Here is a 12337-nt window from a genome sequence, read left to right on the forward strand (position 1 = left end):
TAAGTGTTTGTTCCTCATTGTTTTTATTAACTTCATTGGGGAAAAAATATGCAAAAGCCTGCCTTCCTTTGCACCTTCTGCTAGGTAGCATTAATACTCAGTTGACTTGATTAAGTGTGAACTGAGCTTTGAAGATTGGGGTCACTGCAGAGGATGACAAAGGTCCCTCAAAAGATGCAAGAGGCACAGCATTTGGTTCTATTGGCCAAAGGCTGAAGTCTATTTGTACTATTTCCTAAATGAAAATATAAAGTTTCATTTAAGAAGATTGGAGGAGGAATTAGAGTTTACTGCAAAACTTAGTAAGCTCTGCATGTTGACATTAGTAGCAATGTAATGATTTATCATCATCTAGGAGTATGGTTCGTTGTTTCCGTAGAAATTTGGGAAAATGGAAAAGAGTAAGCAAGAGAAAGCCAAGGTTTCCATAAAAGAAAATAATTGGTACAGACATCATTATTCCCTTCTGCAGCTTTTTTTTTTTTTTTTTTTGTGATCTTGTTTAGTGTTTCTGTATAGTTCTTCAAATTATTCCTATACAACAAAAATTGTTCCTTGCTACACGAGTCACATCACTCGTCAGAGTGGTTTTGTTCTTAAGGGAGTGAGAAGATGTGTAAAGCTCTGTGAACACTTATGGGGTTTTTCTGTTCTGTGGAATAAAAAACAGGTTACACATGCCTGAATTACTTGAAATGTTGGCTTTTTTTCCTCTTTCACAGGAATGAAAAGCAGAAAATTTTAGTTCCAGATCCAATAAATTGACTCCTGAAACCCACCTGTGTGCCCCAGCTGCTAGGGGAAAGGGAAGCACCCCCCACCCCTGCTTCATGTAATTGCATTCTGAGCTGGACCCACAAAAATAAAAAATTTGGAAGCAAAAAAACCAAACCATTTTACATTTTCCAAACCATTTTTTCAGTGTTTTAGTCCTGCTGAAATGCACCCATGAATTCTGTTCAAATTCCTTAACAGTTTCCTGAAATTGTATTAACGATTACCAGTAAAACTATTGTTGACTTCTACTTTCCATTGTGTGCGAGAGGGGTTTGGAAAACACTACATGACTTTTCTATCGGTTGGTGCTTTAACACTTTCCAGAAACTGTGTCCCAAGGGATGGGAGGCAGGTCTGCCTTTCGGTGTCCTGGCTGCCCCCAGCCTCCCCATCCTGCTGGTGTTGTGTTCGTGAGGGCACAACTGTTCTGAGGGTGCTGGTCCTGGGGCAGGTTGTTATTCCTGAGGAGCCAATGCCCTAGACAAGCAAGATTTTGTTTTGTGTTAGTTTTTTTTTTTTTTTTTTTTTTTTTTTTTTTTTTTTTGTTTTGTTCCCCTGGGGTCTGGCCACATCAATTTTCCCTGTGTCTGTGGCCACCGGGTGTCGCTGTAGCTCCGTGTAATTATTGGGAAAAAACTGAAATAAGGGTTCGTTTGGTACAGGGAACACTTGAAGGATAATTTAATTCTGCGTGTTTGGATTGCTAATGAACGTTCACATTGACAGCCCCATTCCGTTAAGTTCATAAGTCAGAATTTGGCATCCATATTGTTTCTGTACTGAAATCATCCTTTTAAAAGCTGGCTGCGTTGGGACCAGTAAGGCTGCAGGAGAACATACGTACCCTCCTCCTCTCCTACCCCTGAAATACACAGTGTGGCTTGAGACCTGCAGCTCGGTGTGTGTATAGAGGCTCTGCATGAAGCCCTCCTTAGCTCAGTTAAACGGTGCACCTGCCTGGGACAGGCTGCAGGATCAGGCCCTACATCAGTTACACCTTCCCTATTTGGCAATCAGTCCATTTTGAAAATGATAATATTTAACATAAACGCTTATGAGAGAGCATTGAGGATCAGACAGCAAGCTGGTGCGGCTGTTTCTTTGCAGACTCATGATTGCCCCTTGTGCTTTGGTATATTCACGCTTAGATTGCAGCTGCTTCCCAAAATCATGGTTTTTTCCTTGCAACTTGATAGTTTTGAATGCCACGTCTTCTTTTTCTGCATGTCTTTTCCCAGGCACATTAGCTGGAGTGATCGATTTAGCTGTGGATTGGATGACAGACCTGAAAGAGGGTGTCTGCCTGTCTGCCTTCTGGTACAGCCACGAGCAGTGCTGCTGGACGTCTAATGAAACTACATTCGATGACAGGGACAAATGTCCCCAGTGGCAGAAATGGTCTGAACTTCTTGTAAGCCAGTCTGAGGTATGGGAGACCTGATGAGGTTGGGGTCACAGCAGGCCAGGGAACGCTCCTTTTTTCATACTTGCTGATGTTCCCTCCAGAGGGTTTCTCTGAAAGAGAAAGTAATGAACTGAATGTGCTGCAAAAAAAATACATTTCCACAAGCAATATCTGCTCAGCTTGGAAGAGGTCCTATTGTTTCAATGTCATGTGTGATGGAAATTGGAAAACTGTGAGATCGCTGACTCTTTTTATCAGTATTAAATAAAAAGTGTTTCATAACACTCATAACTTAATCACCAGGGGACCTGAGCTGCTATCCAGTTTTTTCTTTTAAACATCATTTTATGAGACAGAAAAGGCGATCCCTGACAAAATATATTTAAGAGGAAAATTTCAGGATTGCAGATGGTTTTTATGCATTCAAATGCTGTGAGTGGTAATGAGAGCTGCATAGGAAATGCTTGTTATACCCTTGCAATCAGTTTTTCTATCAGATAGCAAAATATTTAGCTAGCCTTGAAAGCTGGGGAAATAATGGGCTCCCTGGGAGACGGCCAAAGTGAAAAATTTGCAGGGGTAGAGGACACGAAGGGCACAAGCTGATCTGGACAGACATGAAATTCATCTTTTAAGAACTTTTTTTTCCTAGACTTTTCTTTTCTTTTTTTTTTTTTTTTTTTTTTTTCCCTAAAATTGTAGTAATTTTAAATACAAAGAATAATGTTTCAGTGCAAAGCAGGTGAAAGTTTCATTTTGAAGACAATCAAAAGAAGCCTTTCTATGTTTCTCTTAGCACATAATACTTTTATAAAAAATACAAAAAAGGACATTTTATTTTCAACCTCAGCTGTTCAATATATTGATCCCTTCACAGCTCAAATTTTTGGACAGAATTATAGTCTTGAATCGACCCTCCTTCTCATTTCTGTAGGTGACTTGAATATGACAAAAATTGAGTATGACATGGAGGTGAAATGAACGTGTCTTTGAAGAGAACTGGTTTAAGTATGTAATGGGACTTCTAAAAAAATATCTGGTAATGCATTTCGGTCAATAATAGGTGACAGAAATATATACTTATATGAGATAAATCATCTCCAGCCAGGCAATTAAAAAATGGGTGACAGTCTCTCTGCTTTAGGTTTACAGTACAAGTAGTACTAGATGAGAGAGTCTGTGAATATGTGTAGCCTAATTTTCCGTAGTTCTAACTAACTGTAGTGAAAGTAGTGGGACTTTCACTGTTCCTGAATATTCCCACCATTTAATCGCAGGCAAAAATCTCTCTGCACAGTTGACTGTCTAAGGTGCCAAGCTTCCCTTTGCCAGAGGTTTGCTAGCTTCACGCTGGTCTTCATCAACAGATGGTTTGGGTGGTTGTGTCTTTGTAAGAGTGAAGAAATATTACCCTGGTATAAAGTTGCAGGGCTGGGGACGATGTTGTAATTTAAGAGAACAAAAAAATGTGGGAAGGAGAAAGAGGAGACTGTTACAATTGTTATGGGATTTGGAAATCCTGTGCATGTGTTTGACATGCTGCAAAGCTGGAATATATAAACGGAACACATCCTTGAGCAAATTTATTGCTTTCGCCTGATACTCAAAATAAAGCAGTCATGACTGTTGTATGCTGTGGCCTATAAGAAAGGTATTAGCTAGATGAGCGGTGTGAAACTTTACTCACTTTGTATGGAAATTGGGCTTCTCACCGCCTAGTGTACTGCCACAGTGGGGAAAAAAGGTTCATCTTGGCTCAGTTTTAGGGTCTTTCTCAAAACAAATGAGTCTCTAAGATCTGTGGGTTTCTGGCTGCTATGGCCCAGTGGACACTGTAAATATTAATAATATAGCTGTCTATTACTGTTACATTAAAATCCCAGGCAAGACCCAACAAAAATGTGAATATGGAAAGTAAAAATTCTGTTTGGTAACAAAAGGATTACGATATGGGCAAGTTTTGCATGATTCTTGTAGCTGTAGAGGACTCTAGGAGGGATCAAAATACACTGAATTTGACTGAGTTTCAGGACTTTCTTTTTTTTGTATATTGCTTCACTTTGTGCCCAACATTTGCATAACAGCTCTATAAAACAGCAGTGTGCAGAAGGACTAATTTGGATCACATTTTAGACAAAAAGTATTTGGAACAGTTTCCCTAAAGGTACTCTGGTCAGACATGTCTTCTTTTTTTATGCATGACTGTGACTCTTTCTCATCATAGCCAACTAAATTTGACATTTTGAGGACTAAGATTTAGATCAGTTCTTCCTTGGGGTTTTGCCAACTTATGGCTGTGATACACCCTGTACATATGTTTTCACTGAGAATTGTGACATTTCCTATGGCATTTATTGAAAATTGTTTTCATTCTAGTCTTCCTACAAAATGACGCCAAAGCAGAGTCTTGATGTAAATTATTATGTAAAACATAATAGCACATCAGACATATATGAGGCTATGCTTTCTTCCTTAATCACTGTTTTGTTGACCAATTATATCCTTCATCTCTCTGGTCTTGAACTGCTTCCAAAGAGCAACTGAAGAGTATTTTTGATGCAAGAGAGTTTCAAAACCTCAAATTCACCGGAGGAGTGTATGTGTTAAAGCACACCAGACACCACCCACTTCAGCTAGATCTCTAGCCAGTATCTGGTGACCTGGAGCTTCCCTATTCTGCAGATTCTGCTTGGTCCCAATCTCAACTTCTCTGGAGCTGAGGACCCCATTTCTGGTGCCTTACACCTGTCCAGGGTAGAGAAAAGGACCCTGTGCCTTCCATGGCTTGTGACACTGGATCCAGCAATGGACTGTATTCCCATCCCAGGGCTTCTGGATCTCCTGCCATGAATCTGAGACCTGCAAGACAAAGAAGGGCTTCTATAGTTGGAATCCACTTCCCAGTTTTACAGCCTTGAATCTGTCAGTCTTGAGGGCCTTGAGGAGACACATTGCTGTAACGTCCACAGGAGGGAGTCTGCAAACTGTGAGATCCCCATGGCATCGCGAGGGGTGGGGTTTATTTCACTCTTCTGACTTTGTGAGAGTGGTTTTCAATTGTTTTCCATTTGTACCTAAACTGGACTAACACCAGATCCAGAATACTGCTTGGTCTTGCAAACTAAAATGCAAAATTTTGCTCAGTTCCCCTACTTGCTTCATTGCTATTGCTGCCAGGGTGAGTCCTTCAAGCCAATAGTGGAAAAGGTCTTAGCAGGATCATCTCTGCCGATGAGCTTTTTTTGGTCTCTGATTCCAGTGTATATGCCTAAGACTTTTACTAATTCAGGGCCTTTGTAATGGCATGTAATGAGTTACTACTGCTTCACTTCCCAAAGGTTTTCTGATTATTAATCATTAGAAACTGCTGCAACCAGACCTGCAGAATACCAGATATCTGGAAAATGTAACAATGAGAGTTGTCCCAAGGGATAAGACTGAACTGGCCATATAGACTCTTGTGGGGTCCTGCCACAGTGCTGTAGGTGTAAGTGTGATTGCAGTAATGAGCGGACATAGTTTTCATATGACTTCTGAGATGTGAAAGAAGAAGAAGTAAAAAGAAACAAAGTTAATTTGACTCCAATGAATTTAGAAGCAAAACTACAGCTTTCACTCAACTTTGTAGGGCCAAATTGTTGTAATGGTGTTGGTCTTCTTTGGAGTTACTCCAGGTTCACACTGACAGGAGAATTTTGCCCTGGGGCAACGTGTCCAGAGTTTTCTCTAGAGGAAGAGTAAATATTGTCATAGCTGTTTGTAATTGAAAGCACTGGGAGAAGACATTCATGAGACTGTCTTCAGCTGTAGCAACAAAGATCCATGCTTACTACAGATGGATGTCAATCACTGTAAGTGTGGGATCCATGACTGCTTCGTCTCAGGGCATTGGGGGATGGCACTGTATTGCTCTTTTGCTGTTATCAGCAAAAGCAGCTGCTAACTTCAGCAAGCAAAAGAGAACCTTAACAAATTGCCCTTCTTCCAAATATATCCATAAAGATATGGGCGGTGCTTCCCTTACTGTCTTTTCAATTGGACAGAGACCTGGAAAATAAGGCTAGCAAGTATCCGTGCCATTAAAGGTCGATTCCTTGCAGGCTTGAAAACAGGGAGACTTCTCAGCTCTAGGTTTTTTGTGACTGGGAACTGGGCTTGGCCAGCTCTGTTATCTGAAGACACGATACAACTGATTAATGCCTGTTTTCCTTCTTGATTTATCATAATGTTGATATCCAGGCTGCTGTCCTGCAGAGCAAAGACAGGGGCCCCGATGTTCTTGAGCAGCTGTGATTGCATCCGGTAGGAAGAGTTCACTTAGAGGTGAAGGATTCCTACCAATTCATGCACTAAGTTTCATCTCGTTTTTTATTCTGTAGTGTTATGTTGTTAGAGGAAATTGTTTGAAGATTTAAGCTCCTTGTATCAATTCAATGCATCTGACTAGATTCTCTTTTGTCTGTGTAGGTGGGTTTTTTGAAATTAACCTCAAAAAATGTGCCTGTGAAGAGTGAGGGGTATTCCAAGGCAGATTTTAACAATGGTTTTGACTTGACCATTGGATTCAGGTAGAAAGTTTGAAGGTGACTACTGACTATGTTTTCATTATGGTGCTGCACAGTCAACCATTGCTAATGATCGTTAGCATTTCCATTCTGTCAGTAAAGTAAAGCTAATCAGTTTGAAGATAGGTTTTATTATTGACTGGAATGCTTTAAAAATATCAGGGCAAAAATGACTGAGATGTGTCAGAGTGAGATCTGCCAAGCTATTGTGTTTTCAAATGAGTCTCAACGCTATCATAGACAGCATCATATAGAAGGAAATAATTTCTTTACGGTTTTACCCTTCCCATTTGTGAACTGAACTGGCTACTGATATACACAGTGTTGTTGTTTGAAAAGATCACCATCTGCATGGAGAACTGACCTTTGAATACCAGCTCTCAAAGATGTATCAGAGTCTCATTCCCTGTCACCCACCATGGAACGAACACAGCAGATTCTTCCACTGGGTGCTTTTTAATCACCAATTACTATTGCTCTTATGACAGACTAGTTTGATATTTTGGAAATTTTTGCAGTTGGCTGAATTTTTTAGTGCTTGAAAGATGCTCTGTTTAAGGTGTTTGTGTTCCTTGCAAAGAAACTGTATGGACTGGGCTAGGTATATATTAGTATGCTGCTTCTTTTCATACATGATAAAATTGTTGGGGTATATAAAGTCATTTGTCCTCTCTGAGGTAAAGCAGCAGCTAGCATTTAAAGGAGAAGACCAGGCTCCATGCCATCATGATCCCTAGTAGAAGCGTGAGATTTCCCAACTTGTATTTGTCTAACAATGTTTGTTACTGTTATTTTTCTAGGGTGCAAGTGCTTACATTCTAAACTATTTTCTATACATTATGTGGGCTCTATGTTTTGCTTTCCTGGCAGTCTCCCTGGTCAGAGTGTTTGCTCCCTATGCCTGTGGTTCTGGAATCCCAGAGGTGAGTTTCTCTTTGTGGATGAATATCCAAATACCAAACAAAACAAAGAAATGATAATTTGACGAATTTTCCCACTCCAGAACCATACTATGACATAGCACAGGAACAAGAAGATTGTCTTTCCATCTCATCTGCCTCCATTCCTTTCTCTAACATGATGCCTTTAAGGTGCCCATCTAAATTTTTCATAGTAGAAAATGTTCAGATGCCACTGTGACAGGTTGATGTATATAATTCTTCATTGCCAGAGCTTGAATTAAAATCAACAGCTCGCAGCCATCACGTTATGGACTCCAACTTTTTGTGGCTAAGACAAATACTCATTAGAAGTTTATGTAAAATTTTCCTTGGATAAAATTACTTGGTCCAGTGACAAAACCAGTCATTTTCTAGGCTAGGCTTTAAATGAAACAAATGTAAAATTAAGAGGGAGGTCTACAAAGCTAAAGTTTCTTAAGCTACTGAAGATGTGAGATGCCCATTATTTGGGATACCTGAAAAGTGTTTGGCATCCATCTTCTGCAAATTGTGTCCTTGTACACAATGTCATGCTGGTGTGACAGCATTATGGCAGCCAGAATATCTACTTGGTTTTCAGTATTTTACATATGGAGCCTTAGTCCATATTTAAGCTGTTCAAATGAGGAACTCTGTAATTCAAGCAACGTAGTTACTCAAAATTTCTGAAATCAGGGCAGTCTTTTGTTAAAAGTGTTATAGAGCCACTGGGATTATTACTTAGGAATCTGGCAGACATAATCAACAATCCAAATTTTAGAAATCTTGGCATAATTCTATTCTTCATCTCTAGGAGAAGCATCCAAATGTTTCATGGACAATTAAGAACAACACCCTTCTCCCCCTCCCATAATTTGAAATATTTAAATAATTATTGTGTTTCAGAGTAGTCACATGTGTGTATTTGTTACGTTTGATATATCTGTATGTGTTTTTACAAAGTTTTCATAGTTAACTGTAAATCTAGTTTCTGAGTGATAAATTTCTCGTGAGGTGATGCTCAGCTCCAGCCTATGTCCAGGGCTAGAGTCCAAACCCAAATCCCGCCCTGCAGCTTGTCTGTGATGCACGTGCATTGTGCTCTATTCTAGCCACTCACATGCAAAATCAAGAGGAAATGTGTAAAAATAGGATCTCTTGGACTTTCTCATTTCATAATACATGCATGCTTTTATGACATGGCCATTCCAAATATTTAAAACTTTTTTTTTCTTGTTTTAACTGGGAAAAATCCGTGGTTGCTTATTTGCTTTTTTCTGCTTTGTTAAAGTTGGGTCTAGTTTGACTCTGATCCTGTAAGCCAAAGAGATATGTAAGAGTTTTGTATTTCTATTGATCTCTGTGAGACTTCTTACCGATGCAGGGGACCACCCATAAGAACAGTAAACATGTGGTCTGCTTAAACCCTGCTCAGCTATCACTGGGGGAAACTTGCCCTATCTGTGGTTTGTTTCTCTCCATCACTGTCTCTTTTCACACAATGTGTGATTTTTTTAAAGTTTTCTGGGGTTTAACTCCATTTGCAAGTTCAGAAGAGAAAAGGTTTCTTCAGTTCTTCAACATGTTCTTCCTACTTTCCAGATAAAAACCATCTTGAGTGGGTTCATTATTAGGGGATACCTGGGAAAGTGGACACTTTTAATTAAAACAGTCACCTTGGTTCTGGTGGTATCTTCAGGCCTCAGCCTTGGGAAAGAGGGGCCATTAGTCCATGTGGCCTGTTGCTGCGGAAACTTCTTCAGCAGCCTTTTCTCAAAGTACAGCAAGAATGAAGGAAAGAGGAGAGAGGTGAGATTGGCTCAGATAATCTCTAATTTCCCTGTCCAGATGCACAGTGTTTCAAAGGACTCATGCCTTGTACGCAAATATTTGCTTTTTAGGTGCTCTCAGCTGCAGCTGCTGCAGGAGTTTCCGTTGCCTTTGGGGCCCCAATTGGAGGCGTGCTTTTTAGTCTGGAAGAGGTAAGACCTGGCAGTCCACTTGCTTCAATAAATATACTTTCACTTGTTGCTTTTTTCTAATATTCCTCTTTATTTTTCAAATACTTGTATGCTTATTATTCTTCTAAAGCAAAAATAATCTTTGATTTCTAGTAATAAGAAATAACCAGGTATTTTAGCATAATTTGAGTAAAAGAAGAGCACTGGCTTTCTGGAAACAGACAAAATTATTTAATCTGGAAATGTATCACTGTGCTGAGCTTTCTCCAGCTTTCAGCTTGCTGCTTCATGGGCTGAGCTGCCGAGCACCTTTACCATCTCTAGCCAGCTACTTTGGATTTAGATTTATCGATTTTTCACTGCTTGCTGCTCCCTATCTCAAATCTGAAAATGCCTTTTTATGACACGTTTGTGAACACATTCTGGTGGTGGTAAGGGCTGGTGTTCCCAGTAAAGCCAGACATAGAGTCACAGATGAAACACATGGTGATGGCTTACTGTGCTCAGTGCTCCAGTGAATAAGTAAAACAAACATTCTCTGCCACATTCAGTGAAGTGTTTACGGTCTCTGCTTGGTTTTAGGTCAGCTACTACTTTCCTCTGAAAACCCTCTGGAGGTCATTTTTTGCTGCTCTTGTGGCTGCCTTCACACTAAGGTCCATCAATCCTTTTGGAAACAGCCGGTTGGTCCTGTTCTACGTGGAGTACCACACCCCCTGGTACATGGCTGAGCTCTTCCCCTTCATCCTTCTCGGCGTCTTTGGTGGCCTCTGGGGGACCCTCTTTATCCGATGCAACATCGCCTGGTGTAGGAGGCGAAAAACCACCAGACTGGGGAAATACCCCGTCCTGGAGGTCATTGTGATAACAGCTATCACTGCCATCATCGCCTACCCCAACCCCTACACCCGGAGGAGCACCAGCGAGCTGATCTCAGAGCTCTTCAACGACTGCGGTGCCCTGGAGTCCTCGCAGCTCTGCGACTACATCAATGACCCAAACATGACCCGGCCGGTGGATGACATTCCAGACAGACCCGCCGGCCCCGGAGTCTACACCGCCATGTGGCAGCTCGCCTTGGCTTTGGTGTTTAAAATTGTCATCACGATATTCACTTTCGGCATGAAGGTAAATCGGGGACAGGTGCAGAGGCTGTCACGAGCACGAGGCACAAATGGGGTGCCGTCAGCAGCTGCGGTCTATCTGGCGGGGCTTGGGTGCCTCGGACAGACACCCAGTTGTGCGGGTGTCGTTGAGATGCCTGTGGGTTCACCGGCCTGCCAGCACTTGGTTCTGTGGGCCCCTGTCGCAGCAGAGGGGTGAGCCCAGCTTTTCCACCTTCTGGTCATCTGTGGTTTTATTAAGTGAAAAAGAAATCTGAGTGGGAATTTAAATTGTTGCTAATAAGCAAATTCAAGATGATTCCCACTGCAGCTCTCTTTCAGTTCTCTCTGGGATATGGGCTATTTATATTGTTGTTTGTCTTTTGGATTAATATCTTAATGTGCCTCGAGGTAGCTATGCTCAGGGAAGTAATAGCTTTAAATTTACTGATATACACATTTAAAACCTCACAAAAATATAGAAGTTGCTGAAAAGTTCTATTTTTGAATCTTTTTAGGCACTGTAGCTTGAAAAAAAGAGGAAATGAGTGGGAGGACTGACAGATACATGATTTGATTATACTGGATTTGCAACTTTTTCCTTCCACTCCTCTTCCTCCCCATAAATGGGTGATGAAAGGTCCAAGAACAATTTATCCAAGCTTTCAATATATACAAAGTTATTTGTGGTGAGTTTTATATATCTGATTGCTAGAGCCCATATAAAACACATATCTGTCTGTCTACAGCTCTCATTATCTGAGCATTTAGTTGTGGATCTGATTGCAGCAGACAATGGGAAGTTTTTCTGAGTTACAGACTATATTTTATACCACACTCAAAGCTAAAGCATCTCATCTTTCTCTTAAACACTGTGCTTGAACCGATGATCCATCTTTTAGAAGGCCTTTTATCCCAAATATAGTAGGAATTTTGAGTTTTGCTTTTCCTTCATGTTTTGTCCATCTGATGACAAGAGCTACTGAATGGTAGAAGGTCACTCAGTACCAGTGACTGAGTTCTGCTCATTTCCTGAGCAGGGAGAACAAGTGGGAGATTAAGAGCAGTTGGATGCTGCAGGTGTAATATTTCTGGAGGAAGGCTTGAAATGAGATGTCCTTCACTGCAGAAACTGATTTATATCCAGCAGCCAGTTGTTATGCTTGTTCATTTGTTTAAAAACGTCTAAGTTTGGTTCTCTATTTGATAAGTCGTTCTTTATTTATTCTATATATTAAAAATTTGTTAGAAGCAATTGACATTTTCAAATATTCTGTTAAAGAATGGACAAAATAGCTTTACCCACCAAATCTGGAAGACTCAATCCAACTGTATCAGCAAAATTAACACTATATGGTGGGATTGTTAGTGCCTGCTCTTAGCAGCCCTAACAGCCCTGGGCCATGCTGAGGTTGTTATTTTGGTTGTCTAGGAAGCTCAAGGTATATTTCCAGAGTTAAAAAAATATAGCAACCTTTCTGCTCTAAAAACAATGAAAACTCCAGGCAAGACCTTGCAACAGATGTGAGTTTTCTTCTCAACCAGGGAATTTGTCTCCAACTTGAGGTGCACTTGACACCTAGGAGGAAATGCACATAGCCACAGT

At 40.6% G+C, this 12337-nt stretch overlaps 1 protein-coding gene across 1 annotated transcript in view; it reads left to right on the top strand.

The window, feature by feature from the left end:
• The window catches only part of CLCN4 (chloride voltage-gated channel 4), a 42557-nt gene that overhangs the window by 16466 nt on the left and 13754 nt on the right, over positions 1 to 12337 (top strand). The window contains exons 4-8 of the mRNA XM_032986935.2: positions 2016 to 2203; positions 7548 to 7670; positions 9270 to 9476; positions 9569 to 9649; positions 10211 to 10756. Coding sequence (XP_032842826.1) covers positions 2016 to 2203; positions 7548 to 7670; positions 9270 to 9476; positions 9569 to 9649; positions 10211 to 10756 — 1145 coding nt within the window. The remainder of the gene's footprint in view (positions 1 to 2015; positions 2204 to 7547; positions 7671 to 9269; positions 9477 to 9568; positions 9650 to 10210; positions 10757 to 12337) is intronic.

This window comes from Tyto alba, unplaced genomic scaffold, assembly GCF_018691265.1.
Source record: "Tyto alba isolate M040663 unplaced genomic scaffold, T.alba_DEE_v4.0 Super-Scaffold_14, whole genome shotgun sequence".
Taxonomy (NCBI): domain Eukaryota; kingdom Metazoa; phylum Chordata; class Aves; order Strigiformes; family Tytonidae; genus Tyto; species Tyto alba.